Below are 14,848 nucleotides of genomic sequence, written 5' to 3' on the forward strand. Positions count from 1 at the left end.
CTGCTGGATTTGTCTTTGTTTATTGCACATGCCTAAGAAAGACAAACGTGCTGTTCTTCCAGTCCTCAGTGCTGCTTAACCATGGTTTGTTGTGTTGGTTGCCAATTGAATTTTGTTCTCTTTGAGAGGATCCTTTCCTACTAATTCTGCAAAACAGGAGTGAGTTTTGGATAAAATCCATACCCAGACTAGGAGGTTTCTATCATTTCCCCATTGAACGGGTTTGTTTAACAGTGGAAATTTTGAAAAGGTAAGTAAAACATCTGGAGTTTTTCTTGGCATTTCCCTGAGTATGTGTTTGCCCTTCATGGAACAAAGGCTTGTATTAGATAATACATTCTGCAGAGCACTTGTCCAGGCAGCCTCTCCCTGCCTGCTCCTGAGAAACTGCTGCCTAGTCATGGTCACTTGTGAGCTTCTGTGCACCCTGTTGGCATCTGTGGATAAAGAGAATCAACTCCACCCTCTTCACTGGACATAATCTGCATTGGGGAAGCAACAAGGAGTCTGAGAGAGACTTGGCAAAGCTGCTAGACCTGGGGGAAAGCAGTGAGAGATGATTACTCGCAGAGTTTGTTTCTGTTCCCAGGCTGCCCTGGAGTTTGTTTCTGTTCCAGGCTGCTCCAAAGCTGTGGGACGTGCTGTGTGTCAGTTTGCTGGTGGCACCAGGCAGCAGAGCACAGGCACATCATAGAATTTAGGGGTTGGAATGGAGCTTAGAGATGATCCAGCCCCAACCCCTGCCCTGGGCAGGGACACCTCCCACCAGAGCAGGTTGCTCAAGGCTCAGCCAACCTGGCTGTGAACACTGTCAGGGTTGGGGCAGCCACAGCCTCCCTGGGCAACCTGGGCCAGGGTCTCACCACCCTTAGAGAGTTCAGCCTGGGTGAACATGATATCACCTCTTGTACTTGAAATCCTGAGCATCATCTTCACCTTGTTACCTGCAGGAGCTTCCTGCACATCACCCAGGATCTCGTTTTGTTTCTCAGTGCTGCCTTTGCTTGCAGATGTGGTTCAGCCTTTTAGAGAACGTTTTAACCTCCACAGCAAAATTTAAGCATCTGTTAGCTCAAGAAGGCAACTAAACTGATTGCATCTATAAGCTGTGTGGACAGTTTTATTTTGGAATAAAAGTGCTTTATCTTGATATACCTCAAGTCAATAAAACACCCTTTGTGCTTTCCTGAAGCCAAGGAGGAGGAGAGATTTGCATACGACGTGATATTATCACTGCAGTTGTCAACTGTTTTCTTTAATGGAAATTCAAATCAGGTTGCATAAATCAGTTTGCCTTAAAAATCATTGTCTCTCTCCCACTTCAGATTGGGTTTTACTGCTGGCATCACTCTGCTCTGGAAAATTGTAAGGGGTAGGCACTTGTTAATTCAGAGAAGGATGTGTGGCTCAGCCCTGGTACTTGCAAGGTCTGCTGAGGTCCCTAGGGCAGCATCTTTCCTTGAGGACAGGTCATATCATAGAATTTAAGGATTGGGGTGGACCTTAGAGATCTTCCAGCCCCAACCCCTACCCTGGGCAGGGACACCTCCCACCAGAGCAGGTTGCTCAAGGCTCAGCCAACCTGGCTGTGAACACTAATCTCTAATTTCTAATATCTAACCTAAACTTTGCCTCCTTCAATTTGTGCCCATTGCCCCTTGTCCTGTCCCTGCAGCTCCTAACACAGATCCCTCTGCAGCTTCCCTGGAGCCCCTTCAGCTCCTGGAAGGTGCTCTGAGGTTTCCACACAACCTTCTCTTCTCCAGGCTCAACAGCCCCAACTCCCTCAGCCTGTCCTCACAGGGGAGATGGTCCAGTGCTCTTAGCAACTTTGTGGCCTCCTCTGGTCTTGCTCCAACAGTTCCACGTCCTTCTTACACTGAGGACACCAGAACTGTGTGCAGTATTCCAGGTGGGTCTCAGCAGAGCAGAGTAGAGGAGGAAGAATCACCTCTATTGACCTGCTGCCCACACTCTTTTGATGCAGCCCAAGATTTGAGTTGCGTTTATTCTTTTTTCCTTGGTTGGTTGGTCTGAGTGAGACTTTTTTTTTTCCTCATTCTGTTTGTTAGCATATTTTTAAATCTTTCAGTGCAACTAAAGCCTAAAATAGACCTTGCACAAACCCCCCAAAACACATGGAAAATGCTAGAGCTATTCCCTAACATTTTATATAAACTCAGAATTCCTTCACCACCCTGTCATAAAAGTTGTATGAGAACAATCACTGTACTCAAACATTTAATGACTTATTTTGCTCTCCTACAGGTTAGGTGGTGGTCCTGATGATGCCAAGGAGATTATGCAGCACAAATTCTTTGCTGGCATTGTTTGGCAAGATGTATACGAGAAAAAGGTATTTATACAACTGTTCTCCCAAGGTGAATTGTAGCTGTGGATATACTGAATGTTTCCAGTGTTGTTGCCCTCTGTAAGGTACACACAAACCCTCCACACAAAAGCTTTGCAGTTGTTTTTAACAAGGCTAAATCGCTTCGTCTTTCTTAAAATGCTGTAATTGGATTACCTCTGGATTTTTAGTTTGCAGTAGCAGGAGTCTCAATAAGACATATAGGTTTGGGGCTAAATAAATAGGATGTAAGCAAAATTGCTGCCAAATTTAGACAGTTTAGACGCTTTTAAAATGGCTTTTCCTGTGAATTCTCGTTGTCATTTCTTGCTCTCAACTGACATAACTCTTGTGAGCTCAGGAGTTATTGTTGGCTCCTGAGCATCTGAAGGAAACTTCCTAGAAGCACTAGTGGAAGATGAGTTTCTTCCCATTGCATTTTTCTTCTCTTTTCAGTCTAATTTCTAATTTCAGCATTCGATACAAATTCAAGCAAGTGTAGGCTTTGACATCAGTAGGCTCAGAAAAGGTCTGGAAAACATGTGGTATGAGGAAGGGCTGAGGAAGTTGGATTTGTTCAGCCTGGAGAAGAGGCTCAGGGGTGACCTCCTGGCTCTCTCCAACTCCTGCCAGGGCTGGAGAGAGGTGTGGGATGTGTGTCCTGCCAGGGCTGCAGGGAGAGGATAGAGGGAATGGCCTTGAGCTGAGCCAGGGCAGAGTCAGATTGGCTGTGAGGAGAAATGTTTTCCCTGTTGTGGTGTTGAGGCCCTGGGATATTGCCCAGGGAGGTGGTGGAGTCACCATCCCTGGAGGTGTGTAAGAGGTGTCTGATGTGGCACTGGAGGATCTCATTTAGGGTCTAAGGGTTCCAGCAGTGACAGGTTAATGGTTGGACTTGATGATCTTAGAGGTCTCCTCCAACCTTGGTGGTTCTGTGATCCATCCAAGCCTGATATTTTTGTGAGTGTGAGAAAGGGTTGATATGAAGCGTTTGCACTTCATGGTGTTTCTCATTGGTTTTCCTTGAGCCCCACTGAGTTTGTAGGCTTTCCCATGGGAGCTGCTAAAGCCCTTTGCATAGGTGTGTGTTCCATGACTTGCCTATGCCTCACAGTCTCTTCATTCACAACTAACCATTCCACTCCTCCAAGACTCCCTCCTCTGTGCTCTCAGGGTGACCTGCTGTTGTCCTTTCCCATTTGATTCTCACCAGGCACATTTTCATAACACTTTTGTCAAATGCAGCCAACTAAGGTGCAGGTCTGGTGATTCAAGGCTCCCATCTACTGGGATACACATGATCTCACTCAATCCCAGCCTTTCCCAATTTCTTCCTTCCCCCTTAGCCCTTTGAGGTATCAGATCCTGTTTGAGTTCTAAGAACTGTTTAGTTCTCCCTCTAGTTGGTGGGAACAGGTAAGAAACTTAGCAGGAACTGAGTTCCCATAGAGCAGTGGGAGAATTGTCTAGTGCCTGTATACAGAGAGTGCTTTGCTTCCTTCTCTTCTTTCACTTCCTCACAGGTCTGTGTAGCTAAAGAGAACTGAAAAATCATAACATTTTTGTGCCTTGAAAGTATAAGAGTTTAGACCTCAGCCCTTTCAAAGCATCCCTTGAGGGAGATGTGGGCAGGAGGGAGTTGTTTGGAGTTTATTCAGGACAGTGTAAAAAGTATCTCTGACTGACTGTTCTAAACAGGAAGTTGTCCTCATTTTCACCCTTCCAGATGACAAGTTGAGTACTTGAGGCTTAGCTGTTTGGTTAAGGTAAAAAGCTGAAAATGGGATTTGAATGTCTTGAGTGAAGTTACTCATTATTTGGTGGTAGTTCTGGTTCCCTGAATGGAAGAGAAATCACACAAACTGGAGGCAATTTATCCATAGGACTGAGAAAGCCTTCAGAAATTGTCTTAGAATCACAGAATCCACAAGATGGGAGGAGAATCTAAGATCATCCAGTCCAACTGTTAACCTGTCACTGCTGGAACCCCCAACCCCTAAACCAGATCCTCCAGTGCCACATCCAGACACCTCTGAAACACCTCCAGGGATGGTGACTCCACCACCTCCCTGGCCAATCTATGGTCCCATAGAAGTTGTGATTCATTTTGCTGTGGAAAGTATGAGGAGAAATGCCACATCTTTTGGACAAAACTGCTGTGCTGATTGAGACTATTCCTGACCTTGGCCTAGCCAGGGAGGTTAGACCTTGGTTTTGCTCATGTGCTGTAGGCATGTGCATCTGAAGGAGGTATAAAAAATCCCCTGAGTAACTGCTGACTCTGTTCTGGGTGGTCCAAAGAGGATCTTGCAGCATTTACCTGACGTACAGCCTCCCGGAGCAGAGCTGGATGTTGTCAGCTGCTGAAGGTGTCTGTGAGCTAAGCTTGGATCCACACCACCTCCAACACTGCTGAGTGTGGCTATGACTCTGGGCTTGGGCAGTCAAGAACACTTTGCTTTGTAATTAAGCTTTTTGGAAACACAACTTTAAATTACAAGGAGTTTTGAGTAACTAGACTTGTCCCCAAAATGTACGATACTCATTAGGCTTTCCTGGCAGAGTTCTGTCTGTCTCTGGTGCAGGGAGAGGTGTGATTTAATTTGCAGTATTTTGCCCACCCACAAGTGAAACACATGCAGGGAGGTTTTAATCACATGTAGTTCTTTTTTGCTCCTTTTTTCTCTCTTCAACCAGCATAAGCCTGTGGGTATCACGCTGGTCTGCAGCCGTGGGAAGCTACAGGTGGCACGTCTCTGCCAGCTGAACTGCAGAGCTGCTGCAGTGACAGATTTTCAGTGAAGTGACATATTTGCTTGGTAAAGGCAATGTTGGAGCTTTCTGTGGCTTCCCTCTGTTTCCAGCTGAACGTTTGGAATCTGACAGCTAGGGGGAAAAAGAAATGTCTCCTGGGTGCATCATGGTCTGTCTCAAATTGCTTTGAACAGAGACTAAAAATAAAAAGGAAAACGATACAGGCAGTGCTAGCCCATTCCACATGTGGCCTGGCTGGGGATTGCTGCTCTGATGTGCATGGTTCAGGTGTCTGCTGCAGTGCCCAAGTGCTAAATCACTCCCTCAGTGCTGTGCACAGCAAGCTGGGCAACTTGGGGCACTGGGAGTGCCAAAACCATCAGGAGCTTAAAAGGACAGCGAGAACTTCACACACGTGTGCATGCACAGCCTGTCAGAAACAGCCCCAGGTTGGCTCTGAGGAGCAGGCAGGAGCTGCTTTAAGGGGGAGAGAGAACAGAGTTAAAAGGGAGAGGGAGAATCCCCACCCTCAACAAGGCTTTTGTATATAATATGTTGGGGTGGCTTGATTGAGAATAGTGTTACTAGCGTTGTGATGTGAAGCATTCCCTCTTCAGGAGGACCTTAAGGCTCAGAGCGAGTCCTCACTTTGGGGTATCCTGTTTCCTTCTCCTTTTTAAATTCAGGGCATAAAGGCAACTTCCAAGGGCCTAATATTTTTGCCAGAATCATTTGCCTGGCTCCCCTAAGCCATCCTTAGGGTCACCAGTAATTAAAAAAAGAAAGATGACGAATGTACATTATAATTGTATCCCATTTATTATATCCTATATTGTGTCTCCTCTGTAGAATTTTGGTGTCTCTTAATTTTAAAAGATTGATTTATTTTTTTTAGCAGCAAATGTTTCTTTGTATTGGGAAGTGCTGCCATATGTGTAGATTATATTTCTTCAAGTCTCTGCATTGAAAATGAAGGAGCTTCACTTGATTTCTGTTTGCAAGGCAGGAACACTGTTAGGTGCCCTCAAAAGCGATGAGAAAGATGATCCTGGGGATAGGGAATTTGAAACTAGTGCTTTTCTAATTTACCAACTTGCCAAGCAAATGATTCTTCACATCCAAGCAGGAGGAGAAGTTGGGGGTGGGGGTAGAGATGTGTTGTCCATTGAAGATCTGCTGATGTTTTCCAGGCAGTGATTTCTGTCCGTGTCATTCTTGTGCCAGTCCTGGGGTCACTGCCTAATTCCAGTTGGAGCAATTTACCACTGGCCTTGATAAACCTTTGCCTGCCGTTTCAGTTTGGAAGCCTCATCCTTCCCCCAGCACGCTCTGGAATTGCTGCCTGGTGTGGCTCTGTGCTATTAAAAGATGCCCACGTGTGACCCCAGCGGTGGCAAACTGGAGCCCAGCGCCACTCCAGGGCCTCTGTGGGAGGGCTCACAACTGCGTGTCCATACTGGTTCTGCCTCCCAGTGCAGAGGAAGGTCTGAATCCCAGTGCCATTGCCCTCCAAGATTGTCCCTGTTCCAACTGTGTGCATCTGCAGGCACCAGCACCACATCCTGTTTCCCAGCGCTCCTCCTCCACCTCAGCTAGGCAGCTCTGCTCCATCTGGAGCTGCTCTTGCCAGAGCTTGCCTAGGTACACATGGATGATTTCCAGCCTGTCTGCCCGAGTGAGTCTGGAGAATAAACCCCGAAGAGTGCAACAACTCCTGGTGGAACAAGAGGGAGGATGTTCCTGTCTAACTGGGCTGGGGTTTTTGTAACTTCTCCAGTTTTTGTGGCTTCAGAGTTGACATCAAACTCTTTTTGGGAGCTGAGAGTAGAAAAAGTTAATGTTGCTGCTGCTTTGGCCTGAATTCTCTTGGTTTGGACAGCAGCTAAATATGAACCAGCAGTGTGCACAGGAGGCCAAGGGCATCTTGTCCTGGCTCCAGCAGAGTGTGGCAGCAGGACTAGGGCAGTGTCATCCCCCTGGACTGGGCACTGGGGAGGTCCCAGCTCAGTGCTGTGCTCAGCTTTGGGCACTCACTGCCCAAAGGCCATTGAGGACCAGAGGGAATGGCCTTGAGCTGAGCCAGAGCAGAGTCAGATTGGATATGAGGAGAAATGTTTTCCCTGTTGTGGTGTTGAGGCACTGGGATATTGCCCAGGGAGGTGGTGGAGTCACCATCCCTGGAGGTGTGTAAGAGGTGTCTGATGTGGCACTGGAGGATCTCATTTAGGGTCTAAGGGTTCCAGCAGTGACAGGTTAATGGTTGGACTCAATGATCTTAGAGGTCTCCTCCAACCTTGATGATTCTATGACATGGTAGCTCTGTAGCTGAGTTTTCTTGGTGGTGTTTCACAAGGTTAACTGCTCTGTTTGGTATCACTGAGCATCTTTCTCATCCTTTTCCTCCTTAAGCATAAATCTAACCAGTTCCAGTTGTCACTTTCCATCTAACTAGGTGGGGAACCAGTGCACACTATTATTTCCAAATACTCTTAAGCTTATTACTGCTTGGAGAAATTTTAGGCTTCTAACTTCTTCTGTGTGCCATTTAAATCCTAGTTAAAAAAAAGCCTTAAATGCCCCATAAATAGGAAGGGCATACCTAAAGAAATTCTTTTTGCTATATATGCTTCCTTCTTTGTGGTAATTTTGGGAATGAGATATTTTAGGGATGTAGGAAAGGACACTGTAGCTTATAACTCTCTCAAATGCTATTAAAACAGCACTGCAAGAACCTGTAAATGGACGCTGTATTTCTTTTGCTTTTCCCAGCTTGTACCTCTGTTTAAGCCACAAGTTACATCTGAAACAGATACAAGATACTTTGATGAAGAATTTACAGCACAGATGATAACAATCACTCCTCCTGACCAAGGTAACGTTTTCCCAGATGCTTCCCACTCTGTTCTCCAGACCACCAGGAACATTTTGCTGTTATGTTACTTGGTCTCTCCAGCTTAAACTTTCTGGTTTTCCAGATGTATCTGACCAAGAAGTTGGTAAATTGATGCAAAACTTTGCACATGTTTTTCCAGTTTGAGAAGTGAAAAACCTGTTTTATAAGACAGTGAAATGATTTGTACTGTTGCCTTTCCCAAATCTGCACATTCCCACTGGGAATAAGTTCTGCTAAGGAGTTTTGCACATGTCCATACCCACACACACTGTGTGGATGCAAACAGCCAACTGAGCATGGACTGATGTCCATATTCAATCCAAATATGCTTTATTCTTGTGGTGACCAAGGATGTTTGATGCTCTGAAGTAGCATTTGCCAGAAGTTCAGAACAGTCAATATGGATTTAAGCTCTGCAGCTCATAGCAATTTTAAATGGGTATCTGAACCTCCAGGGGAGCTGCAGAGAGACTTCGTGTTAGGAGCTGCAGGGACAGGACAAGGGGCAATATGCACAAATTGAAGGAGGGAAATTTAGGTTAGATGTTAGTCAGAAGTTTTCCCTGTGAGGGTGGTGAGACCCTGTCCCAGGTTGCCCAGGGAGGCTGTGGCTGCCCCAACCCTGGCAGTGTTCACAGCCAGGTTGGCTGAGCCTTGAGCAACCTGCTCTGGTGGGAGGTGTCCCTGCCCAGGGCAGGGGTTGGGGCTGGATCATCTCTAAGGTCCATTCCAACCCCTAAAATTCTATGATACACCAGTCAGGATCTTGTGTGATGCCTGTTGAGTGGAGGGAGACTTAGAATCATAGAACCATAGAATTTAAGGGACACCTCCCACCAGAGCAGGTTGCTCAAGGCTCAGCCAACCTGGCTGTGAACACTGCCAGGGTTGGGGCAGCCACAGCCTCCCTGGGCAACCTGGGACAGGGTCTCACCACCCTCACAGGAACATTTCTCTAATATCTAACCCAAACTTCCCCTCCTTCAGTCTGAACCCATTGCCTCTTGTCCTGTCCCTGCAGTTCCTAACACAGATCCCTCTGCAGCTCCTTGTAGCCGCTTCAGATATTGAACAGTTGCTATGACTTAGGACTTTCTGATCCTTTGTCCTTCGAGTTGTGGAAGGAAAAGGCAACACTGAAATTCTCTTTACTGTGCATTATCTCGTTGTTTGTCTCCTGATAAATCAAGGCATATGTTGTCTAATGCCTCTTCTCCCCCTTCAGATGACAGCATGGATTGTGTAGATAACGAGAGAAGACCTCATTTTCCTCAGTTCTCCTACTCAGCCAGTGGAACCGCTTAATGTTCTGCCGTTCAGCAGCAAAACAGACTCATTTTGGGGACCTTACTTCAATGGACACTAGAGAACTTTCTATATTATCTGAATTACAAACTGTGTTTGTATGACGATTTAGCTGAATTTGTAGGAAGCCTCACAGATTCTGTATTTAAAACGATTCTTTGATGCATTTTCTTTTTTTTTCTTTTTTTTTTTTGAGAAGGAAAAACAAATCCATTCTTTAAAGTATTACGTCAAGGCTTTTATGCTGAATGACCATAGGTTTTCAAGGATATACACCAAAACTGTTTACTTTAGAAATAATTAAGGTGTTCAACATATCAGCAACTCTGACCAGAAAATCCCCTTATTTTATTTATTTCATCCAATTCATTATCTAAATATAGAATCTGCACTCTGAACAATTAGATTTATATAGGAAGATATAAGACTTTAGTAGCTAGTGCAATAATATAAGCAACAAAGTGAACAAAACTCTGGAGGGTTTAAAGGTTCAAACTCATTTTGGACAGCAGCAAAGTGTCATCCAACTCCAGAAAAACCAACTGATAGGAACAGCATTAATGGCCTCAGTGAGGTAAAGCGAAAAGCAAAAGTTATTTTTGTTAGAACATCTGCTACAAGACATTACATCTCGCAGCGAGTCCATGGGATGGCCCAGACAGTGCATCCAACTGCTCTACTCGCTACAGCTTAGGGGTATTTCCTAGGATTGGCTTCTCAGACCCTAGAAAACACTTGATTGACCAATTAATGCAAAATCACCCACTCCCACCAGTGTCCAGCAACACCACAGGGGCCTGAGAGGAGTCACCTCCATGGCCCAGTCAGCCAGGCAAAAGTACATTTTGGCACTGAAGTAATGACTTGTTGCCTCTTTTTTTTTTTTTTTTTAATCTTTTTTTTTTAATGAAAAGATATATGAATATATATAAACACTTCATGATTTTTTTTTTTATTTGCATCATGCCAGATCATTTCTTCTTTCTCGAGTGTGCATTAAAGGTATCCACCAACACTTCATGGTGCCTTCTCACTCTGGAAGATCAACAGTGTTTCCCATGTATAAAAAAAACAAACCAACAACTTTAGGTTGGAACTTCCTATGTGTTTGAATAATAATGGTGTTCAAAAAGTGAATTCTTCTTTTATTTTTTTCATTTTTAATCTTAGTGGAAAATCCCCCAGACCCTACTTTTGTTGTATCATGTTTCTTTGTAATTTTCATAAAAGCAGTCTTACTCTGTCTCTGCTGCCAAGGAGTTTATTCCATTGTAGGTCGCGTTCTTTAAATTGCTTTTTATTTTGGTTTGTTTTTTGTTTGTTTTTTTTTTTCATTCTCTTGCCTGTATAAAAAAAAATGATGACATGTACTCCAGTTAACTAGCATTTAATTTTTTTTTTCAAAGGGAGTATGTTATGAAAAGCTTCTCTTCCCCTCTCCATCACCCTCCTGTGCTTGCACACAGAGCACAGAACCTTCACCTCTTTTTTTTTTTTTAACAACGTTCAACTCTAGTATTTTTACTCATGATATGAAAGTTTCCCTCCAAATACTTAAATAAAATTGCTTTAACAAGTTAGGTTTTTATTTCTTGTGCTAGGAGCCTTCTGAGTTTGTAGAGATGCAACAACAGCACCTGAAGATGAGGAAGAACTTCTTCCCTGTGCAGTCACTGAGCACTGGACACAGAGAGGTCGTGGATTCTCCTCACTGGAGGTATTCCAGAAACATCTGCAACCCTGAGCCATGTGCTCTGGGCTGGCCCTGCTGGAGCTGGGAGGTTGGAGCAGATTGTGGTCCCTTCCAACCTCACTGACTCTGGGATCCCATAACTGCTCCAGTTTCTCGAGCTCGGCGTGTGTATTGCCGAGGGATTCAGGCTGTTCTGCCCCTCCCCAGCTGGTTCTTCTCTGTGCTGAGCAGTGTAATTTTGGAAGATATTTATCCAGAGAAACAGCCTGTGCTAGAAACAGTTTGTCTTGAGGTGGGTGAGGACAGAGCTCGTGTTGCTGCTCTCCTGGTGGTAGTGGGAGTGTCCCTGAGGCTCTGAGCTGCAAAGGGGTTTGTGTTCCGTCACTCAGGACACTGCAGTGTGTAACACTGCCTTTCCTCTCTAGGGACTGATGTGAATCACTGCTAGGAGAGAGGTGAGGAAGGCTTGGAATGTCCTTTTTCCAACAAGGATGCAGAGAACAATACAAGAACATTCTACAGCAGAGTCACAGCTCATGGTTGGACTTAGATCTTAGAGGTCTCCTCCAACCTTGATGATTCCAGGACAATCACATTGTGCTTCAAACTAAGCACAGAAGTTGCAGCTGTAGTAAGCCACTAAATATCCAAGATACTTTTTGGTTCAAGGGGTAAGCTGTAATTCCTGGTGCACTTTACTGCATGTTTTATGCAGGGAGGGAAGAGGAGAGAAGGGATCTGTGTCTCTAGGAACTGATGCTGGACAGCCTGTCCCGTTCTGCAGGTCTCCTCTCCTAACTGCTCTCCTTCCTTTACTTCCAAGCTTTCATCTGAGGCTCCAGCCAGCCCAGGGATGAAGTCCAAGGAACTCTTCTGCAAGTCCTGGCAAGTTCTGAACTAACGCACTTTGTGCATCCAAATATAGGCAACATGAGTGAGCAAAGGTTACCACACTCTGCCCCAGGAAGATCTGGTCTTCCAAAGGCAGCAGCACACATGGACCAGGTTGTTCTGTTGAGGTGATTAGGTCTCAGAACTGTATTTTTTTCTGCCAGTTGTGGCTAATGGATTGTTTTTTGAAAGCTGCCCAAAATCTCTGTGAGCCTTAGCACTGTTAGCAGCTGGGAGCTGTGAGGGCCACACCTGGACCTGGCCAGGTCTTCTGCATTTTTTCCCTCCTTTTGCCAGTGATTATTCAAAACACCTCCCCTATCATCCATTCCTGAACGATTACCAGTGTTACAGCTGTCTGTCTGCAAGCATGAAACGTGTCCTTGACATTTTGATTTAGCACAGAAAATCCTGTCACAAAAACCTGTGCCCTGAGTGTTGTTCACCTCAGGTTCCTTTTGCACCATCTATGCAGAGACAGCTGAAGTCTTTGCAAGTGTCTTTAGCTCTTTGATTTGAAAACCTCAAACTTTTCTAACTGTCTGTACAGCCAAAACCTCCTCATTCTTCTTTCTGGCAGTGAAAAATGTCACCTTGCTCCGGTCGGGCACATTGCAGCAAAGAAGGTGCATCCCAGGTGCTGAACACGTGTTACAGCACAGGAACTTGGTTGTAAATTCAGGTTGGGAGAAAAATAGGGAAAAAAACACCTTGGCAAGAGCAAAGGAGTAAGTTGCAGCTGTGTGTGTGCAGTCAGGAGGCAAGGGCAGCTGAGCAGTGATCCAAACAGATACACACTGGGGTTAAGAGACATGGGCAGAAGTCAGGGAGTTCTGCAAATTCTATGCTACCTTCTCCTTGTGTAACTAAAACACCCAGTACAGTCCCATTAGGATATGGCAGGCTGTCCTGCTGTTAAATTGGGTGAAGATCACTGGTTTTTAGCATTCCCAACCCTCAGAACTGCAGCAGGTGACTCTAGCTCACAGCCTTCATGCAGGCCTCGAGTAGCTCAGATGCTGTTTGAATTTGTTCCCAGCTTTCCACCTGTGAAACAAATCATGACAGTTTTTGGAGGTCTGATGGCAAAACCTTTGTTTGAATTGGATGGTCTTTAACCAGTGGTGAATTTTCTTGGCTGCTGCTTTGGGTTGTCTGTGCATTGAGATGCTCAGGGCAGAACTTCTGTCCTCGGTGTTTGTGGGTTGTTCAAAGCTTTGTCACAGAAAACACCCTCTGAGTTTGGTTTTTTTTTTAGAGAGCATATGCCAAGTCAAATCTTTATCTCCAGCAGCAGGATTTAGGCTGGCAAGTCCCAAACTAGAGGTCACAAGCTACAGTGGGAGTGCAAACTGCGAGGAGACAGAGTTGTAGAACAGGAAAGTGCCTGCTCAAGTTGTGCCTGAGAAGTTTTGGGAAATGATAATTGAGAAGGTTTGATGAGTTTCACTCTATCTAACAGAACTTCAGAGGTAAAAACACATTAGAAGGAACAGAGGAATGTAGAAGGCTCTTGTTTCTTCAGTGTTGCAAATGAGTTGTGTTTGTCTTCCACTTGTAGCCCAATTTCTTTAATGACAGGGAGGTTAATTGCCACGAGGAGCAAACGGGAGGAACACACAGTGCCTACAGCAAGCAGAAGCTTATTATCCCTCTGCAGCTGAGCTGCAGGCTGTGGTAGCTGTCTGACGGAACATATGTTGCATCCTAATCAGGTGATGACTAGTTGCTCTGTGTCTGAAACAATCTCAAACAATAATTTTGTTACAGCAGTTTCTGCTTGATACTTCACCTGGGTTTTGTCACTGCTACTGGTCACCACCCTGGTGTTGTTCTCTCTGGAGAACCAAATGAAGGCCTTCACGTGTGAAAAATTCCCTCTGTGGGTTTTCAGTGTGCTCCTAGTTTTGTCTCTCCTTTGCTCAAGTGCTGCTTCATGTGAGCCTCTGCTTGTTGCTCCTCACTACCTGTTCTCTAGGGAGAAGCTTCAGGAGCTTCTGTTTGTGTTTAATGTAACCCTGTTCTAAAGTCCATTTGTAAGAATTTTTTCACATTTTCTTCATGTCTTCTGCTAGCCGTAGGACAAGAGGGCACAGACTCAAGTTCTGCCAGGAGAGGTTTAGGTTGGATATTAAGAAGAGATTTTTTACAGAGAGAGTGCTCAGGCATTGGAATGTGCTGCCCAGGGAGGTGGTGGATTCACCATCCCTGGAGGTTTTCAAGCTGAGACTGGATGTGGCACTTAGTGCCATGGTCTAGTGACCACGGTAGGGTTGGACTTGATGATCTTGGAGGTCTTTTCCAACCAGGTTGATTCTGTGATTCTATGATTAGGGAATTGGGTTTATTTAGCCTGGAGAAGAGGCTCAGGGGTGACCTCAGGGCTCTCTGCAACTCCCTGCCAGGGCTGGAGAGAGGTGTGGGATGTGTGTCCTGCCAGGGCTGCAGGGAGAGGATAGAGGGAATGGCCTTGAGCTGAGCCAGGGCAGAGTCAGATTGGATGTGAGGAGAAATGTTTTCCCTGTTGTGGTGTTGAGGCCCTGGGATATTGCCCAGGGAGGTGGTGGAGTCACCATCCCTGGAGGTGTTTGAGAGGCATCTGGATCTGACACTGGAGGATCTGGTTTAGGGGTTCCAGCAGTGACAGGTTAATGGTTGGATTTGATTATCTTAGAGGTCTCCTCGAGCCTTGATGGCTCTAACTCAGCCCCAGCTTTGCCTTGAGCTGCTTCCAGTAGTACAAACCCTGTGTTTCTGTCAGTGCCTTTGCTGTCATTGGCTCTGGGCAGCACAAGTTTTTGCTGTACTTAGTGTTTTAAGCAAAGTGTGTATATCTGTGTTGAATTCATCCACGTTTTCTTGCATTCTAGTGTTGTGATTTTCTCAGGGATGTGACAGTGTGTTCTGGTACATTGTCACTCCATGAACTGGAGGGAGTCAGTGCATTCCTTTCAAGCAGGAA

The 14,848-nt window shown here is 45.4% G+C and overlaps 1 protein-coding gene across 1 annotated transcript; it reads left to right on the forward strand.

The window, feature by feature from the left end:
- Nucleotides 1-2,268: 2,268 nt before the first annotated feature.
- Nucleotides 2,269-9,930, forward strand: LOC103800523 (RAC-alpha serine/threonine-protein kinase-like; the record flags this gene model as incomplete). Its single annotated transcript, XM_009072903.1, has 3 exons — nt 2,269-2,356; nt 7,874-7,976; nt 9,223-9,930. Coding segments are annotated over 3 exons (271 nt in total), but the record flags the coding sequence as incomplete, so codon positions are not given.
- Between the last annotated feature and the right edge of the window lie 4,918 nt (nt 9,931-14,848).

Source organism: Acanthisitta chloris, unplaced genomic scaffold (genome assembly GCF_000695815.1).
Source record: "Acanthisitta chloris isolate BGI_N310 unplaced genomic scaffold, ASM69581v1 scaffold37974, whole genome shotgun sequence".
Taxonomy (NCBI): domain Eukaryota; kingdom Metazoa; phylum Chordata; class Aves; order Passeriformes; family Acanthisittidae; genus Acanthisitta; species Acanthisitta chloris.